This window comes from Dreissena polymorpha, chromosome 4 (genome assembly GCF_020536995.1).
Source record: "Dreissena polymorpha isolate Duluth1 chromosome 4, UMN_Dpol_1.0, whole genome shotgun sequence".
Lineage (NCBI taxonomy): Eukaryota > Metazoa > Mollusca > Bivalvia > Myida > Dreissenidae > Dreissena > Dreissena polymorpha.
The window spans coordinates 106,929,082-106,951,773 of NC_068358.1; the positions used below are offsets into that span (position 1 = coordinate 106,929,082).

The 22,692-nt window shown below is 44.9% G+C and overlaps 1 protein-coding gene across 2 annotated transcripts in view; it reads right to left on the bottom strand.

Moving 5' to 3' along the window:
* LOC127877334 (centlein-like) overlaps positions 1-22,692 on the bottom strand; it is a 113,307-nt gene that overhangs the window by 45,429 nt on the left and 45,186 nt on the right. For both annotated transcript variants that reach the window (XM_052423071.1, XM_052423070.1), the window contains 4 exons: positions 20,538-20,626; positions 1,863-2,133; positions 1,206-1,327; positions 163-288 (listed from right to left, as the gene is read on the bottom strand). In XM_052423071.1, coding sequence (XP_052279031.1) covers positions 163-288; positions 1,206-1,327; positions 1,863-2,133; positions 20,538-20,626 — 608 coding nt within the window. The remainder of the gene's footprint in view (positions 1-162; positions 289-1,205; positions 1,328-1,862; positions 2,134-20,537; positions 20,627-22,692) is intronic.

A 22,692-nucleotide genomic window follows, 5' to 3' on the forward strand; every position in this document is an offset into this window, starting at 1 on the left:
AAAATAGGAAATCAGTTGAAAGCCATTCTTATTTAATTGTTATGAAATTTCCTTTCCCCCTTATGTGTGCAAAATTTAAATATTCCCACATTTTCACAAGAGAAATGAAATAAAACTCATTCCATTTTTTCCAGATACTGTTGTCAAAATGTCCGTCCCTACCTCTCCACAACAAGGTTCCTGTTTTCATTCTTGAAGAAAGCCAGCTCGTTCCAGACGGCAGCACTGTCCTCACGTCTAAGTTCCTTCGGGTCTGCGCGCTTCACCTTCTTAGACTTTTTTTTGGAACTGTACATGTAACACAGAACCAAGCAATTATAGATAAGTTTAAAAGGAGCTAAAAACATCTAAATTTGGGACAATATATTTTATAGTGAAAAATCAGACAATTTTGCTGAAACTTCTGGAAGCCAACATTCCTTTCTTTACGATCACCTGCACAGTAAGGTGGTTCAACTGTGAAAGATTGAGCTAGTGTCACATAGCAATAAAAAGGGAATTAACAACACATAATTTTGGGATAATAAATTCAGACAAACAGACAAAGGGCCATAATTAAGGCAAAACTCGTCACAACTTCATGTTTTTACAATTTATCTACACATTCAATAGTGAAAGTTTGGGTGGGATCCACAGAGTAACTAAAGAGAAATTAAGGACACCATTGTGTGATGATATATTCTATAGTGGAAAAACAAACACCATAATTCTTACAAAAACTGATCAAAATCTCATCCTTTACAATCATCTACTCATTACGGCCATACAGCTATGAATGTTTCAGGGAAATCCATCCAGCAGTACAAAGAGGAGTTGATGTGAGAAACATCGTCATGAATGTGTTAAGAACCTATGAGCATACAAGTCAACTGTTTAATGCCAATTGATAAGGGTAAACAACTCATGAAAGACTTACAAGTGCTCATCACAGAGTTTCTGAGGAAACCCAAAGACTGTGTTTTAACCCAGTTAAAACTCTACCTACCAATAGTGCATGGGCCTAAAGTGTCATCCCCGATTAGCCTGTGCAGTTCACACAGGCTAATCAGGGACCTCACTTTCCATTTTAATTCAACACCCACCCATAGCACATGTGCGCAAAGTGTCATCCCAGATTAGCCTGTGCAGTCCACACAGGTTTATCAGGTACAACACTTTCCCATTTTATGTTTTTTTTGTTGTTTCTGCTTTATTTAAACACGGACCCATAGTACTCCTCCTCCAGTGTTCTCAGCTGGTCTTTGACGTTCTTGTAGTTCTCTTGTACTGACTTGAGCCGCTCCAGCCTCTTAGCGTGGGCCTTCTTTAACTCATTCAGCTCCTTGATCTGTCAGATGCAATTACAATGATTGTATACACAAGTCTGGGGTTCAACTTTTAGTCAATCAGATACACACTGTGACTGGTTTGTAGTCCTTTAGCAAATCAAATTAAATTGAAGAAATTTTTGAAGACTTCCATTTCAAACTCTTTAAATACTTATGATGAGCAATCAGCATACAGTCTGAACTGATTTCCAGTGTATTTGGTTTTATGTTCGTTGCATATACATGTAGACATTTTGACTTTGCTTTTGAGCAGGAAAGGGTAAATTGAGCCTCATTCTGGGAAATCGGGGCTTAATGCAGGCTAATCAGGGACGACTCTTTGCGCTTAAACTGAATTTTTTTTTGGATGAGACTTCCTTGAAACAAAAAATTCCATAAAAAGCAGAAAGTATTGTCCCTGTTTAACCTTCACTGACTGTACTGGCTAATCTGGGACACACTTTACACATGCAATGCATGAAGCCCACTTTTCCTAGAAAATTGCTGATATGTAATACAAGGTTTCAGCAATATACACAACTGCTAACCACATACCTTCAGTTTCAAAATTACTTTGCAGTCCTCCAGATCTTTCTGTACGTGCAGTCGAGGTCGAGCAGTCAACACCTCCCGTCTCGGTGACATTGACCTTGACCTATGACCTTTACCTGCCCTCTCTGGCCTCTCCTGACCTCTCATGGGACTCAGGCCGACGCTCTGGAACTGCTTCGAGGGTGTGGAGTGAGTGCGCTCATGTCGGTTAAGGCGAGCCACATCAAATTCTATCGTTTGGTTGATCGCGTCCTCTTCCAAATGTTCAATGCGACTAAAGTAGGTGAAAGTTGTAGAGATCATCAGATTTGAGAACAATTAGTAGGTTTTGATCACTGCATATGAAAAGTGGACAAACAAAAGAAAACATTAATATTTCTTATAAATCATATGGTGATAAAAATATGATGTTATATATAATACAGAACATGGTACTTGTTATGTCATAATGCACCTTAATATAAATGTCATAATGCACCTTCATATAACTGAATGGAATAAAACCAGGTCCAATTATATTAATTAAGATTTACCAGATGACTCAGTGCTTAAAGATATATAAGTATTATGCATAAGCGTAATTGTCATCCCTGATGAGCCTGTGAGGACTGCACAGGCTTATCTTGGACAACACTATGCGCATGAGGACTGCACAGGCTAATCTTGGACAACACTATGCACACTGTGAGGACTGCACAGGCTAACCTTGGACAACACTATGCACATGAGGACTGCACAGGCTAATCTTGGACAACACTATGCACACTGTGAGGACTGCACAGGCTAACCTTGGACAACACTATGCACATGAGGACTGCACAGGCTAATCTTGGACAACACTATGCACACTGTGAGGACTGCACAGGCTAACCTTGGACAACACTATGCACATGAGGACTGCACAGGCTAATCTTGGACAACACTATGCACATGAGGCCTGCACAGGCTAATCTTGGACAACACTATGCACATCTGTGAGGACTGCACAGGCTAACCTTGGACAACACTATGCACATGAGGACTGCACATGCTAATCTTGGACAACACTATGCACATGAGGACTTCACAGGCTAATCTTGGACAACACTATGCACAAGAGGACTGCACAGGCTTATCTTGGACAACACTATGCACACTGTGAGGACTGCACAGGCTAATCTTGGACAACACTATGCACATGAGGACTGCACAGGCTAATCTTGGACAACACTATGCACATGAGGACTGCACAGGCTAATCTTGGACAACACTAAGAACATGAGGACTGCACAGGCTAATCTTGGACAACACTATGCACACTGTGAGGACTGCACAGGCTAACCTTGGACAACACTATGCACACTGTGAGGACTGCACAGGCTAATCTTGGACAACACTATGCACATTGTGAGGACTGCACAGGCTAATCTTGGACAACACTATGCACATGAGGACTGCACAGGCTAATCTTGGACAACACTATGCACACTGTGAGGACTGCACAGGCTGACAACACTATGCACATGAGGACTGCACAGGCTAATCTTGGACAACACTATGCACACTGTGAGGACTGCACAGGCTAATCTTGGACAACACTATGCACATGAGGACTGCACAGGCTATCTTGGACAACACTATGCACATTGTGAGGACTGCACAGGCTAATCTTGGACAACACTATGCACAATGTGAGGACTGCACAGGCTAATCTTGGACAACACTATGCACATGAGGACTGCACAGGCTTATCTTGGACAACACTATGCACATGAGGACTGCACAGGCTAATCTTGGACAACACTATGCACATGAGAACTGCACAGGCTAATCTTGGACAACACTATGCACATGAGGACTGCACAGGCTAATCTTGGACTACACTATGCACATTGTGAGGACTGCACAGGCTAATCTTGGACAACACTATGCACATGAGGACTGCACAGGCTAACCTTGGACAACACTATGCACATGAGGACTGCACAGGCTAACCTTGGACAACACTATGCACATGAGGACTGCACAGGCTTATCTTGGACAACACTATGCACATTGTGAGGACTGCACAGGCTAATCTTGGACAACACTATGTACATGAGGACTGCACAGGCTAATCTTGGACAACACTATGCACACTGTGAGGACTGCACAGGCTAATCTTGGACAACACTATGCACACTGTGAGGACTGCAATGGCTTATCTTGGACAACACTATGCACATGAGGACTGCACAGGCTAATCTTGGACAACACTATGCACATTGTGAGGACTGCACAGGCTAATCATGGACAACACTATGCACATCTGTGAGGACTGCACAGGCTTATCTTGGACAACACTATGCACATCTGTGAGGACTGCACAGGCTAATCTTGGACAACACTATGCACACTGTGAGGACTGCACAGGCTAATCTTGGACAACACTATGCACATGAGGACTGCACAGGCTAACCTTGGACAACACTATGCACATTGTGAGGACTGCACAGGCTAACCTTGGACAACACTATGCACATGAGGACTGCACAGGCTAATCTTGGACAACACTATGCACACTGTGAGGACTGCACAGGCTAACCTTGGACAACACTATGCACATGAGGACTGCACAGGCTAATCTTGGACAACACTATGCACATGAGGCCTGCACAGGCTAATCTTGGACAACACTATGCACATCTGTGAGGACTGCACAGGCTAACCTTGGACAACACTATGCACATGAGGACTGCACATGCTAATCTTGGACAACACTATGCACATGAGGACTTCACAGGCTAATCTTGGACAACACTATGCACATGAGGACTGCACAGGCTTATCTTGGACAACACTATGCACACTGTGAGGACTGCACAGGCTAATCTTGGACAACACTATGCACATGAGGACTGCACAGGCTAATCTTGGACAACACTATGCACATGAGGACTGCACAGGCTAATCTTGGACAACACTAAGAACATGAGGACTGCACAGGCTAATCTTGGACAACACTATGCACACTGTGAGGACTGCACAGGCTAACCTTGGACAACACTATGCACACTGTGAGGACTGCACAGGCTAATCTTGGACAACACTATGCACATTGTGAGGACTGCACAGGCTAATCTTGGAGAACACTATGCACATGAGGACTGCACAGGCTAATCTTGGACAACACTATGCACACTGTGAGGACTGCACAGGCTAATCTTGGACAACACTATGCACATGAGGACTGCACAGGCTAATCTTGGACAACACTATGCACACTGAGGACTGCACAGGCTAATCTTGGACAACACTATGCACACTGTGAGGACTGCACAGGCTTATCTTGGACAACACTATGCACATGAGGACTGCACAGGCTTATCTTGGACAACACTATGCACATGAGGACTGCACAGGCTAATCTTGGACAACACTATGCACATGAGGACTGCACAGGCTAATCTTGGACAACACTATGCACATTGTGAGGACTGCACAGGCTAATCTTGGACAACATTATGCACACTGTGAGGACTGCACAGGCTAATCTTGGACAACACTTTGCACATGAGGACTGCACAGGCTAACCTTGGACAACACTATGCACATGAGGACTGCACAGGCTAATCTTGGACAACACTAGTCACATGAGGACTGCACAGGCTTATCTTGGACAACATTATGCACACGGTGAGGACTGCACAGGCTAATCCTGGACAACACTATGCACATGAGGACTGCACAGGCTAATCTTGGACTACACTATGCACACTGTGAGGACTGCACAGGCTAATCTTGGACAACACTATGCACATGAGGACTGCACAGGCTAATCTTGGACTACACTATGCACATCTGTGAGGCCTGCACAGGCTAATCTTGGACAACACTATGCACACTGTGAGGACTGCACAGGCTAATCTTATCTTGGACAACACTATGCACATGAGGACTGCACAGGCTAATCTTGGACAACACTATGCACATTGTGAGGACTGCACAGGCTAATCTTGGACAACACTATGCACATGAGGACTGCACAGGCTAACCTTGGACAACACTATGCACATGAGGACTGCACAGGCTAATCTTGGACAACACTATGCACATGAGGACTGCACAGGCTAATCTTGGACAACACCATGCACATGAGGACTGCACAGGCTAACCTTGGACAACACTATGCACATGAGGACTGCACAGGCTAATCTTGGACAACACTATGCACATGATGACTGCACAGGCTAACCTTGGACAACACTATGCACATGAGGACTGCACAGGCTAATCTTTGACAACACTATGCACATGAGGACTGCACAGGCTAATCTTGGACAACACTATGCACATGAGGACTGCACAGGCTTATCTTGGACAACACTATGCACACTGTGAGGACTGCACAGGCTAATCTTGGACAACACTATGCACATGAGGACTGCACAGGCTAATCTTGGACAACACTATGCACACTGTGAGGACTGCACAGGCTAATCTTGGACAACACTATGCACACTGTGAGGACTGCACAGGCTAATCTTGGACAACACTATGCACATGAGGACTGCACAGGCTAATCTTGGACAACACTATGCACACTGTGAGGACTGCACAGGCTAATCTTGGACAACATTATGCACACTGTGAGGACTGCACAGGCTAATCTTGGACAACACTATGCACATGAGGACTGCACAGGCTAACCTTGGACAACACTATGCACATGAGGACTGCACAGGCTAATCTTGGACAACACTATGCACATGATGACTGCACAGGCTAACCTTGGACAACACTATTCACATGAGGACGGCACAGGCTTATCTTGGACAACATTATGCACACGGTGAGGACTGCACAGGCTAATCCTGGACAACACTATGCACATGAGGACTGCACAGGCTAATCTTGGACTACACTATGCACACTGTGAGGACTGCACAGGCTAATCTTGGACAACACTATGCACATGAGGACTGCACAGGCTAACCTTGGACAACACTATGCACACTATGCATGAGGACTGCACAGGCTAATCTTGGACAACACTATGCACATTGTGAGGACTGCACAGGCTTATCTTGGACAACACTATGCACATTGGAGGACTGCACAGGCTAATCTTGGACAACACTATGCTACATGAGGACTGCACAGGCTAATCTTGGACAACACTATGCACACTGTGAGGACTGCACAGGCGTAATCTTGGACAACACTATGCACACTGTGAAGGACTGCACAGGCTATCTTGGACAACACTAATGCACATGAGGACTGCACAGGCTAATCTTGGACAACACTATGCACATGAGGACTGCACAGGCTAATCTTGGACAACACTATGCACATGAGGACTGCACAGGCTAATCTTGGACAACACTATGCACACTGGAGGACTGCACAGGCTAATCTTGGACAACACTATGCACACTGGAGGACTGCACAGGCTAACCTTGGACAACACTATGCACATGAGGACTGCACAGGCTAATCTTGGACAACACTATGCACATGAGGACTGCACAGGCTAATCTTGGACAACACTATGCACATGAGGACTGCACAGGCTAATCTTGGACAACACTATGCACATGAGGACTGCACAGGCTAATCTTGGACAACACTATGCACATGAGGACTGCACAGGCTAATCTTGGACAACACTATGCACATGAGGACTGCACAGGCTAATCTTGGACAACACTATGCACACTGTGAGGACTGCACAGGCTAATCTTGGACAACACTATGCACATGAGGACTGCACAGGCTAATCTTGGACAACACTATGCACATGAGGACTGCACAGGCTAATCTTGGACAACACTATGCACACTGTGAGGACTGCACAGGCTAATCTTGGACAACACTATGCACATGAGGACTGCACAGGCTAATCTTGGACAACACTATGCACATGAGGACTGCACAGGCTAATCTTGGACAACACTATGCACATGAGGACTGCACAGGCTAATCTTGGACAACACTATGCACATGAGGACTGCACAGGCTAATCTTGGACAACACTATGCACATTGAGGACTGCACAGGCTAATCTTGGACAACACTATGCACATGAGGACTGCACAGGCTAATCTTGGACAACACTATGAACATGAGGACTGCACAGGCTAATCTTGGACAACACTATGCACATTGAGGACTGCACAGGCTAATCCTTGGACAACACTATGCACACTGAGGACTGCACAGGCTAATCTTGGACAACACTATTGCACATGTGAGGACTGCACAGGCTAATCTTGGACAACACTATGCACATGAGGACTGCACAGGCTAATCTTGGACAACACTATGCACACTGTGAGGACTGCACAGGCTAATCTTGGACAACACTATGCACATGAGGACTGCACAGGCTAATCTTGGACAACACTATGCACACTGTGAGGACTGCACAGGCTAATCTTGGACAACACTATGCACATGAGGACTGCACAGGCTAATCTTGGACAACACTATGCACATGTGAGGACTGCACAGGCTAATCTTGGACAACACTATGCACACTGAGGACTGCACAGGCTAATCTTGGACAACACTATGCACATGAGGACTGCACAGGCTAATCTTGGACAACACTATGCACATTGTGAGGACTGCACAGGCTAATCTTGGACAACACTATGCACATCTGTGAGGACTGCACAGGCTATCTTGGACAACACTATGCACACTGTGAGGACTGCACAGGCTAATCTTGGACAACACTATGCACACTGTGAGGACTGCACAGGCTAATCTTGGACAACACTATGCACATTGAGGACTGCACAGGCTAACCTTGGACAACACTATGCACATGTGAGGACTGCACAGGCTAACCTTGGACAACACTATGCACACGTGAGGACTGCACAGGCTAATCCTTGGACAACACTATGCACATGAGGACTGCACATGCTATCTTGGACAACACTATGCACATGAGGACTGCACAGGCTAATCTTGGACAACACTATGCACATGAGGACTGCACAGGCTAATCTTGGACAACACTATGCACATGAGGACTGCACAGGCTAATCTTGGACAACACTATGCACATGAGGACTGCACAGGCTAACTCTTGGACAACACTATGCACATGAGGACTGCACAGGCTAATCTTGGACAACACTATGCACATTGAGGACTGCACAGGCTAATCTTGGACAACACTATGCACATGAGGACTGCACAGGCTAATCTTGGACAACACTATGCACATTGGAGGACTGCACAGGCTAATCTTGGACAACACTATGCACATGGAGGACTGCACAGGCTAATCTTGGACAACACTATGCACACTGTGAGGACTGCACAGGCTAATCTTGGACAACACTATGCACATGAGGACTGCACAGGCTAATCTTGGACAAACACTATGCACACTGAGGACTGCACAGGCTAATCTTGGACAACACTATGCACATGTGAGGACTGCACAGGCTAATCTTGGACAACACTATGCACACTGTGAGGACTGCACAGGCTAATCTTGGACAACACTATGCACACTGTGAGGACTGCACAGGCTAATCTTGGACAACACTATGCACACTGTGAGGACTGCACAGGCTAATCTTGGACAACACTATGCACATGAGGACTGCACAGGCTAATCTTGGACAACACTATGCACATGAGGACTGCACAGGCTAATCTTGGACAACACTATGCACATGAGGACTGCACAGGCTATCTTGGACAACACTATTGCACATGAGGACTTGCACAGGCTAACTTGGACAACACTATGCACATGAGGACTGCCACAGGCTAATCTTGGACAACACTATGCACATGAAGGACTGCACAGGCTAATCTTGGACAACACTATGCACATGAGGACTGCACAGGCTAATCTTGGACAACACTATGCACATGAGGACTGCACAGGCTAATCTTGGACAACACTATGCCACATGTGAGGACTGCACAGGCTATCTTGGACAAAACTATTGCACATTGTGAGGACTGCACAGGCTAATCTTGGACAACACTATGCACATGAGGACTGCACAGGCTAATCTTGGACAACACTATGCACATTGTGAGGACTGCACAGGCTAATCTTGGACAACACTATGCACATGAGGACTGCACAGGCTAATCTTGGACAACACTATGCACACTGTGAGGACTGCACAGGCTAACCTTTGGACAACACTATGCACATGAGGACTGCACAGGCTAATCTTGGACAACACTATGCACACTGTGAGGACTGCACAGGCTAACCTTGGACAACACTATGCACATGAGGACTGCACAGGCTAATCTTGGACAACACTATGCACACTGTGAGGACTGCACAGGCTAACCTTGGACAACACTATGCACATGAGGACTGCACAGGCTAATCTTGGACAACACTATGCACACTGTGAGGACTGCACAGGCTAATCTTGGACAACACTATGCACATGGAGGACTGCACAGGCTAATCTTGGACAACACTTGCACATGAGGACTGCACAGGCTAATCTTGGACAACACTATGCACATGAGGACTGCACAGGCTAATCTTGGACAACACTATGCACATGAGGACTGCACAGGCTAATCTTGGACACACTATGCACATGAGGACTGCACAGGCTAATCTTGGACAACACTATGCACATGAGGACTGCACAGGCTAATCTTGGACAACACTATGCACATGAGGACTGCACAGGCTAATCTTGGACAACACTATGCACATTGTGAGGACTGCACAGCGCTAATCTTGGACAACACTATGCACATTGTGAGGACTGCACAGGCTAATCTTGGACAACACTATGCACATGAGGACTGCACAGGCTAATCTTGGACAACACTATGCACACTGTGAGGACTGCACAGGCTAATCTTGGACAACACTATGCACATGAGGACTGCACAGGCTATCTTGGACAACACTATGCACATGAGGACTGCACAGGCTAATCTTGGACAACACTATGCACATGAGGACTGCACAGGCTAATCTTGGACAACACTATGCACATGAGGACTGCACAGGCTAATCTTGGACAACACTATGCACACTGTGAGGACTGCACAGGCTAATCTTGGACAACACTATGCACACTGTGAGGACTGCACAGGCTAATCTTGGACAACACTATGCACATGAGGACTGCACAGGCTAATCTTGGACAACACTATGCACATGAGGACTGCACAGGCTAATCTTGGACAACACTATGCACATGAGGACTGCACAGGCTAATCTTGGACAACACTATGCACATGAGGACTGCACAGGCTAATCTTGGACAACACTATGCACATGATGACTGCACAGGCTAACCTTGGACAACACTATGCACATGAGGACTGCACAGGCTAATCTTGGACAACACTATGCACATGAGGACTGCACAGGCTAATCTTGGACAACACTATGCACATGAGGACTGCACAGGCTAATCTGGGACAACACTATGCACACTGTGAGGACTGCACAGGCTAATCTTGGACAACACTATGCACACGTGAGGACTGCACAGGCTTAATCTTGACAACACTATGCACATGAGGACTGCACAGGCTAATCTTGGACAACACTATGCACATGTGAGGACTGCACAGGCTAATCTTGGACAACACTATGCACATGAGGACTGCACAGGCTAATCTTGGACAACACTATGCACATGTGAGGACTGCACAGGCTAATCTTGGACAACACTATGCACACTGTGAGGACTGCACAGGCCTAATCATTGGACAACACTATGCACATTGTAGGACTGCACAGGCTAACAGGCTTACTTGGACAACACTATGCACATGAGGACTGCACAGGCTAATCTTGGACAACACTATGCCACATGAGGACTGCACAGGCTAATCTTGGACAACACTATGCACACTGAGGACTGCACAGGCTAATCTTGGACAACACTATGCACATGAGGACTGCACAGGCTAATCTTGGACAACACTATGCACATGTGAGACTGCACAGGCTAATCTTGGACAACACTATGCACATGTGAGGACTGCACAGGCTAATCTTGGACAACACTATGCACATGAGGACTGCACAGGCTAATCTTGGACAACACTATTGCACACGTGAGGACTGCACAGGCTAATCTTGGACAACACTATGCACATTGAGGACTGCACAGGCTAATCTTGGACACCACTATGCACACTGTGAGGACTGCACAGGCTAATCTTGGACAACACTATGCACACTGAGGACTGCACAGGCTAATCTTGGACAACCTATGCACACTGTGAGGACTGCACAGGCTAATCTTGGACAACACTATGCACACTGTGAGGACTGCACAGGCTAATCCTTGGACAACACTATGCACATGAGGACTGCACAGGCTAATCTTGGACAACACTATGCACATGAGGACTGCACAGGCTAATCTTGGACAACACTATGCACATGAGGACTGCACAGGCCTAATCTTGGCAACAACATATGCAGCAGGAGGACTGGCACAGGCGAATCTTGGACAACACTATGCACATTGTGAGGACTGCACAGGCTAATCTGGACAACACTATGCACATCTGTGAGGACTGCAACAGGGCTAATCTTGGACAACACTATGCACAATGAGGACTGCACAGGGCTAATCTTGGACAACACTTTGCACATGAGGGACTTGCACAGGCTAACTTGGACAACACTATGCACATGAGGACTGCACAGGCTAATCTTGGACAACACTTGCACATGAGGACTGCACAGGCTATCTTGGACAACACTATGCACATGAGGACTCTGCACAGGCTAATCTTTGACAACACTATGCACATGAGGACTGCACAGGCTAATCTTGGACAACACTAATGCACATGAGGACTGCACAGGCTAATCTTGGACAACACTATGCACATTGAGGAACTGCACAGGCTATCTTGGGACAACACTATGCACATTGAGGACTGCACAGGGCTAATCTTGGACAACACTATGTCACATGAGGACTGCACAGGCTAATCTTGGACAACACTAGGATGCACACTTGAGGATCTGCACAGGCTAATCTTGGACAACACTATGCACATGAGGACTGCACAGGCTAATCTTGGACAACACTATGCACATGAGGACTGCACAGGCTAATCTTGGACAACACTATGCACACTGTGAGGACTGCACAGGCTAATCTTGGACAACACTATGCACATTGAGGACTGCACAGGCTAATCTTGGACAACACTATGCACAATGAGGACTGCACAGGCTAATCTTGGACAACACTATGCACATGAGGACTGCACAGGCTAATCTTGGACAACACTATGCACATGAGGACTGCACAGGCTAATCTTGGACAACACTATGCACAATTGTGAGGACTGCACAGGCTAATCTTGGACAACACTATGCACATGAGGACTGCACAGGCTAATCTTGGACAACACTATGCACACTGTGAGGACTGCACAGGCTAATCTTGGACAACACTATGCAAATGAGACTGCACAGGCTAATCTTGGACAACACTATGCACACTGTGAGGACTGCACAGGCTAATCTTGGACAACACTATGCACATGAGGACTGCACAGGCTAATCTTGGACAACACTATGCACATGAGGACTGCACAGGCTAATCTTGGACAACACTATGCACATGAGGACTGCACAGGCTAATCTTGGACAACACTATGCACATTGAGGACTGCACAGGCTAATCTTGGACAACACTATGCACATTGAGGACTGCACAGGCTAACTTGGACAACACTATGCACATGAGGACTGCACAGGCTAATCCTTGGACAACACTATGCACATGAGGACTGCACAGGCTAATCTTGGACAACACTATGCACATGAGGACTGCACAGGCTAATCTTGGACAACACTATGCACATGAGGACTGCACAGGCTAATCTTGGACAACACTATGCACACTGTAGGGACTGCACAGGCTAATCTTGGACAACACTATGCACATGAGGACTGCACAGGCTAATCTTGGACAACACTATGCACACTGTGAGGACTGCACAGGCTAATCTTGGACAACACTATGCCACAACTGGGAAGGGAACTGCACAGGGGCTAATCTTGGACAACACTATGCACATGAGGACTGCACAGGCTAATCTTGGACAACACTATGCACACTGTGAGGACTGCACAGGCTAATCTTGGACAACACTATGCACACTGTGAGGACTGCACAGGCTTAATCTTGGACAACACTATGCACACTGTGAGGACTGCACAGGCTAATCTTGGACAACACTATGCACATGAGGACTGCACAGGCTAATCTTGGGACAACACTATGCACACTGTGAGGACTGCACAGGCTAATCCTTGGACAACACTATGCACATGTGAGGACTGCACAGGCTAATCTTGGACAACACTAGCACATGAGGACTGCACAGGCTAATCTTGGACAACACTATGCACATGAGGACCTGCACAGGCTAATCTTGGACACATAATGCACATGAGGACTGCACAGGCTAATCTTGGGACAACACTATGCACATGAGGGACCTGCACAGGCTAATCTTGGACAACACTTTGCACATGAGGGACTGCACAGGCTAATCTTGGACAACCACTATGCACATGATGACTGCACAGGCTAATCCTTGGACCAACACTATGCACATGAGGACTGCACAGGCTAATCTTGGACAACACTATGCACATGAGGACTGCACAGGCTAATCTTACTTGGAACAACACTATGCACATGAGGACTGCACAGGCTAATCTTGGACAACACTATGCACATTGTGAGGACTGCACAGGCTAATCTTGGACAACACTATGCACATGAGGACTGCACAGGCTAATCTTGGACAACACTATGCACATGAGGACTGCACAGGCTAATCTTGGACAACACTATGCACACTGAGGACTGCACAGGCTAATCTTGGACAACACTATGCACATGAGGACTGCACAGGCTAATCTTGGACAACACTATGCACATGAGGACTGCACAGGCTAATCTTGGACAACACTATGCACATGATGACTGCACAGGCTAATCTTGGACAACACTATGCACATTGAGGACTGCACAGGCTAATCTTGACAACACTATGCAATGAGGACTGCACAGGCTAATTCTTGGACAACCACTATGCACATGAGGACTGCACAGGCTAATCTTGGACAACACTATGCACACTGTGAGGACTGCACAGGCTAATCTTGGACAACACTATTGCACATGAGGACTGCACAGGCTAATCTTGGACAACACTATGCACATTGTGAGGACTGCACAGGCTAATCTTGGACAACACTATGCACATGAGGACTGCACAGGCTAATCTTGGACAACACTATGCACACTGTGAGGACTGCACAGGCTAATCTTGGACAACACTATGCACATGAGGACTGCACAGGCTAATCTTGGACAACACTATGCACACTGTGAGGACTGCACAGGCTAATCTTGGACAACACTATGCACATGTGAGGACTGCACAGGCTAATCTTGGACAACACTATGCACTGATGAGGACTGCACAGGCTACTCTTGGACAACACTATGCACACTGTGAGGACTGCACAGGCTAATCTTGGACAACATTATGCACAGTGAGGACTGCACAGGCTATCTTGGACAACACTATGCACATGAGGACTGCACAGGCTAATCTTGGACAACACTATGCACATGAGGACTGCACAGGCTAATCTTGGACAACACTATGCACATGAGGACTGCACAGGCTAATCTTGGACAACACTATGCACATGAGGACTGCACAGGCTAATCTTGACAACACTATGCACATGAGGACTGCACAGGCTAATCTTGGACAACCACTATGCACATGAGGACCTGCACAGGCTAATCTTGGACAACACTATGCACACTGTGAGGACTGCACAGGATAATCTAATCTTGGACAACACTATGCACATGAGGACTGCACAGGCTAATCTTGGACAACACTATGCACATTGAGGACTGCACAGGCTAATCTTGGACAACACTATGCACACTGTGAGGACTGCACAGGCTAATCTTGGACAACACTATGCACATGTGAGGACTGCACAGGCTAATCTTGGACAACACTATGCACATGAGGGACTGCACAGGCTAATCTTGGACAACACTTATGCACATGAGGACTGCACAGGCTAATCTTGGACAACACTATGCACATGAGGACTGCACAGGCTAATCTTGGACAAACACTATGCACATGAGGACTGCACAGGCTAATCTTGGACAACACTATGCACATTGTGAGGACCTGCACAGGCTAATCTTGGACAACACTATGCACACTGTGAGGACTGCACAGGCTAATCTTGGACAACACTATGCACATGAGGACTGCACAGGCTAATCCTTGGACAACACTATGCACACTGTGAGGACTGCACAGGCTAATCTTGGACAACACTATGCACACTGTGAGGACTGCACAGGCTAATCTTGGACAACACTATGCACATGAGGACTGCACAGGCTAACCTTGGACAACACTATGCACATGAGGACTGCACAGGCTAATCTTGGACAACACTATGCACATGAGGACTGCACAGGCTAATCTTGGACAACCACTATGCACATGGAGGACTGCACAGGCTAATCTTGGACAACACTATGCACATTGTGAGGACTGCACAGGCTAATCTTGGACAACACTATGCACACTGTGAGGACTGCACAGGCTAATCTTGGACAACACTATGCACATGAGGACTGCACAGGCTAATCTTGGACAACACTATGCACATGAGGACTGCAACAGGCTAATCTTGGACAACACTATGCTACATGAGGACTGCACAGGCTAATCTTGGACAACACTTTGCACATGAGGACTGCACAGGCTAATCTTGGACAACACTATGCACATGAGGACTGCACAGGCTAATCTTTGACAACACTATGCACATGAGGACTGCACAGGCTAATCTTGGACAACACTATGCACATGAGGACTGCACAGGCTTATCTTGGACAACACTATGCACATTGTGAGGACTGCACAGGCTAATCTTGGACAACACTATGTACATGAGGACTGCACAGGCTAATCTTGGACAACACTATGCACACTGTGAGGACTGCACAGGCTAATCTTGGACAACACTATGCACACTGTGAGGACTGCACAGTCTAACCTTGGACAACACTATGCACATGAGGACTGCACAGGCTAACCTTGGACAACACTATGCACATGAGGACTGCACAGGCTAATCTTGGACAACACTATGCACATTGTGAGGACTGCACAGGCTAATCTTGGACAACACTATGCACATCTGTGAGGACTGCACAGGCTTATCTTGGACAACACTATGCACATCTGTGAGGACTGCACAGGCTAATCTTGGACAACACTATGCACACTGTGAGGATTGCACAGGCTAATCTTGGACAACACTATGCACATGAGGACTGCACAGGCTAACCTTGGACAACACTATGCACATTGTGAGGACTGCACAGGCTAACCTTGGACAACACTATGCACATGAGGACTGCACAGGCTAACCTTGGACAACACTATGCACATAAGGACTGCACATGCTAATCTTGGACAACATTATGCACATGAGGACTTCACAGGCTAATCTTGGACAACACTATGCACATGAGGACTGCACAGGCTAATCTTGGACAACACTATGCACATGAGGACTGCACAGGCTAATCTTGGACAACACTATGCACATGAGGACTGCACAGGCTAATCTTGGACAACACTATGCACACTGTGAGGACTGCACAGGCTAATCTTGGACAACACTATGCACAGGAGGACTGCACAGGCTAATCTTGGACAACACTATGCACATTGTGAGGACTGCACAGGCTAATCTTGGACAACACTATGCAAACTGTGAGGACTGCACAGGCTAATCTTGGACAACACTATGCACATGAGGACTGCACAGGCTAATCTTGGACAACACTATGCACATTGTGAGGACTGCACAGGCTAATCTTGGACAACACTATGCACATGAGGACTGCACAGGCTAATCTTGGACAACACTTTGCACATTGTGAGGACTGCACAGGCTAATCTTGGACAACACTATGCACATGAGGACTGCACAGGCTAATCTTGGACAACACTATGCACACTGTGAGGACTGCACAGGCTAATTTTGGACAACACTATGCACACTGTGAGGACTGCACAGGCTAACCTTGGACAACACTATGCACATGAGGACTGCACAGGCTAATCTTGGACAACACTATGCACATGAGGACTGCACAGGCTAATCTTGGACAACACTATGCACACTGTGAGGACTGCACAGGCTAATCTTGGACAACACTATGCACACTGTGAGGACTGCACAGGCTAACCTTGGACAACACTATGCACATGAGGACTGCACAGGCTAATCTTGGACAACACTATGCACATGAGGACTGCACAGGCTAATCTTGGACAACACTATGCACACTGTGAGGACTGCACAGGCTAATCTTGGACTACACTATGCACATTGTGAGGACTGCACAGGCTAATCTTGGACAACACTATGCACATGAGGACTGCACAGGCTAACCTTGGACAACACTATGCACATGAGGACTGCACAGGCTAACCTTGTACAACACTATGCACATGAGGACTGCACAGGCTTATCTTGGACAACACTATGCACATTGTGAGGACTGCACAGGCTAATCTTGGACAACACTATGTACATGAGGACTGCACAGGCTAATCTTGGACAACACTATGCACACTGTGAGGACTGCACAGGCTAATCTTGGACAACACTATGCACACTGTGAGGACTGCACAGGCTAACCTTGGACAACACTATGCACATGAGGACTGCACAGGCTAATCTTGGACAACACTATGCACATGAGGACTGCACAGGCTAATCTTGGACAACACTATGCACATGAGGACTGCACAGGCTAATCTTGGACAACACTATGCACATTGTGAGGACTGCACAGGCTAATCTTGGACAACACTATGCACATCTGTGAGGACTGCACAGGCTTATCTTGGACAACACTATGCACATCTGTGAGGACTGCACAGGCTAATCTTGGACAACACTATGCACATGAGGACTGCACAGGCTAATCTTGGACAACACTATGTACATGAGGACTGCACAGGCTAATCTTGGACAACACTATGCACATGAGGACTGCACAGGCTAATCTTGGACTACACTATGCACATGCATTAAACTAAATTTTAACAGGGTGCTGCTCATATTCATTCAAATGAGTGTTTCATTTATCTATACAAGCTTTGTTCTTTATTTTTTGTTTCTTATATGAAGGCTTATATGAAAGTCATTTTGAATGTATTTTCTTCATCACGACATCATTGTAACAAGTTTAAAACAAGAGCACCGCATAACGGGTGCCACGCTCGGCTGCGAAAGCTTGCCAGATTATTTTTTTTAGAGGTCACAGTGACCTTGACCTTTCACCTAGTGACCCAAAATGGGTGTGGCGTGTAGAACTCATCAAGGTGCATCTACATATGAAGTTTCAAAGTTGTAGGTGGAAGCACTTTGATTTTAGAGGCAATGTTAGGATTTTTGTTAAAGTTTTATATTAGAGATCACAGTGACCTTGACCTTCTACCTAGTGACCCAAAAATGGGTGTGGCATGTAGAACTCATCAAGGTGCAACTACATATGAAGTTTCAAAGTTTTAGGTGGAAGCACTTTGATTTTAGAGCCCATGTTAAAGTTTAATATTAGAGGTCACAGTGACCTTGACCTTTAACCTAGTGACCCAAAAATGGGTGTGGCGTGTAGAACTCATCAAGGTGCATCTACATATGAAGTTTCAAAGTTGTAAGTGGAAGCACTTTGATTTTAGAGCCAATGTTAGGGTTTTAGCACGACCCCTACGGCGGACGTCAGACGAGCTGGCTATGAAAAAAGCTCGGGTTTTCTCCGAAAACAGTCTCGCTAATAACATAAGAAAAATTGTAGAAATATTTTGCATATCTGCAAACAGGAAAGTAATTTGGTTCAGTCTTTTTTTTATTTTTTTTAATCTTAGGAATGATACATGAAAATCGAAAAAAAGGTTTCAGGAGCACAGCAATGTTGCTTGTCCTCATTTCGTAATGCCATGTAAGTTCTTGGCTTTTATGGGAAAAGTACTGAGCTTACAATTTCTTATTGCAAATGTTGAGACCAGGTCAAAATTCTTTCTACAGGGAGCTAAATTGTAAAGATAAATTTTAATACACTTTTTTTTAAATGATAAAACTAAAACTTACGATTATCATAATTTTTTATTGAAAATCTTAGTATTAATATTTGTAGGATATGTATCTTTATTTTCTTTCCTTCACCTTGTTTCAAACATCAATTTTTGTGTGATTTTTGGTGTGTGTTTTTTTTAAATAACAAAACAACAAAAAACAGCAATATTTAGCTTTGGGAAATGACAAGATATTGAAGCTGTTTAGGCCAAGAGATAAACATGGCTGTATAACAGGAGTCTCTTTCTGAGAAATCTGGGCTAAATGCATCTGTGTAAAGTGTTGCCCAGATAAGCCTGTGCAGTCAACACTTTCAGCTTTTATTGAATTTTGACATTTAAAGAAAACTTGTCTAAACAAAACTCCAGTCTAGGGGAGAGTCTCGTCCCTTGTTAGTCTATGCCGATTGCGCAAGCTTATCCGGGACGACACTTTTTGCACATGAATTAAGCCCGGTTTTCCCAGAACAAGGCTGTAAAACATGCTGTATGAGGCACCTTTCTTTCTCGATGAGCTGTCGTCTCAGATTGTCTATCTCCTTCTGCATGCTCCGACACTTGAACTCCAGATCCAACACTGGCTCCACCTGGAAAACAGGGGCATACGGGTTATTGTTTCATGTTTTACTAAATCTAGATGTCTTCTTTTACGTATGACATGCCATTAATGATTATGCAATGTGTTTTTTTTCTATGTATATTCATGTCATATTTATTATATTCATAATGATCTTTTATCCTGCCTCTGTTGCAAACATTGACCAAATAAAGCAGGGTCGAATAATCTAGTTGATATCTGGCAACCGCAAGTACGTGTTCCTATGCGCCGTTTAACATGTTCTAATATTTGACCTTTTGCAAAATGTACATGCAAAGTTCCTGACAATTGTTTTGTCAAAAAAAGATAGTAAAAGTTATGTGTATTAAATTCAAGCAAACATAAGGCAATGAAGTAATCAATTTTGTCTGTAAATATATTTACTCCTAACCTTTAATATACGGCGTTTCTTTATATAAATAAAAGGGTTACAATCTACTAATACACACTTAATTTTGGTCGTTTGCAATTGATTTTGTTTTTCTATGAAATATTATTAAATCGAACAAACTAAGTCTATATTAGAATGAAATGCCTTATCCTTATTTGCAGGCGCAATTGTAAAAAATTTCTCTGTTTATATGAAATATTTCATCGTGTGACATTTCACTGTTCATCCGTTTTCACAGAAACTCGTTTCAGTCCACGACCTTGAACTTGAACACAAATTGTTTTTTTATTTTGATGTTGCATTTTTTTCAATTTCTAACAATAAACATATCATATTCTCAATTCATTTTTTATTTCTTCTAATATTTTCAATAGAAAAGTATTGAAAGGAAAATTTTAATGTGGAACTATTTTTTTCGTGACACAATCGGTAGTTATAAGGTCGTCTGAAATATTGTGTACATATTGTAGGCCCGACTTGAATCATTATATATATTTTGTTATGTCAATTAATCGTTTGTCTTTGACCAAATGTATTAAAGACATTATTTTAAATGAAGCAGGATAAATCTAATACATGGTTGGTGTTGAGATGGAGAAAGTTCATCCGGTTCGGCCCTAAAAAGAAAATAAGACTCGCTGAAGCTCGCCGTATTTTCTTTTTCTAAGCCTCACCGGATAAACTATCTCAATCTTGGCACCAACCATGTATTCTCTATTCATTATCTTTGACTTATTTTTAATGATCACAAAATTATGAAGGCTAACTTGTTAGATAAAAAAACGAAGTAAGTCGCACATGGGGAAAAACAAGGCTTGCAGGGTTTTACATTCATGTCAAACTTCAGGGGTCCCTAGGACTCTAGTTAATAATTTTCAGGGGTCCTGTCAATAAAAATTGGGCTCCAAATAAATATGCTGGCTGTGTCAAAGTAAATTAGTTAAAAGTATAGTAATTGATTATTTACCTAACCAATAGCTGAGATTTAACAAATTTAACACACACCTATATCAAATATAAAGATTGTATTTATTTTTAAAATTTGATATTGCTTGCCAGATGATAAGCTATCGTAATCTCAGTAAGCTTTTCTTTCATAGCGACATAAAAAGCTCACATTTATGCAATGTAATCTCAATTCGGGACTTTGCACCTAGCAACAGCAGGTGCGCGATAACACGATTGGTCGATAAATCAACAAGCGAGACAACTCGTACATCCTTCTAGAAAATTACGTACTGCAGTTGTCTTTCAGAGTTTCTTGTTGATATTACGTGAACCAATACATCAAAATGATTGTGCGTCCCATGGGACGCAAATTAACAAATATGACGGGTCCTGACTGGCATTTTATGCGTATTTGACGCAGAATATCGCGTCCCGTAAAAACCTGGCTCGATGTATGTGCTTTAAGTGTTTTCCCAGATTACCCTGCACAGGCCACTCAGGGCCGGCACTTTCTGTGTTTTCCCAGATTACCCTGCACAGGCCACTCAGGGCCAGCACTTTCTGTGTTTTCCCAGATTACCCTGCACAGGCCACTCAGGGCCGGCACTTTCTGTGTTTTCCCAGATTACCCTGCACAGGCCACTCAGGGCCGGCACTTTCTGTGTTTTCCCAGATTACCCTGCACAGGCCACTCAGGGCCGGCACTTTCTGTGTTT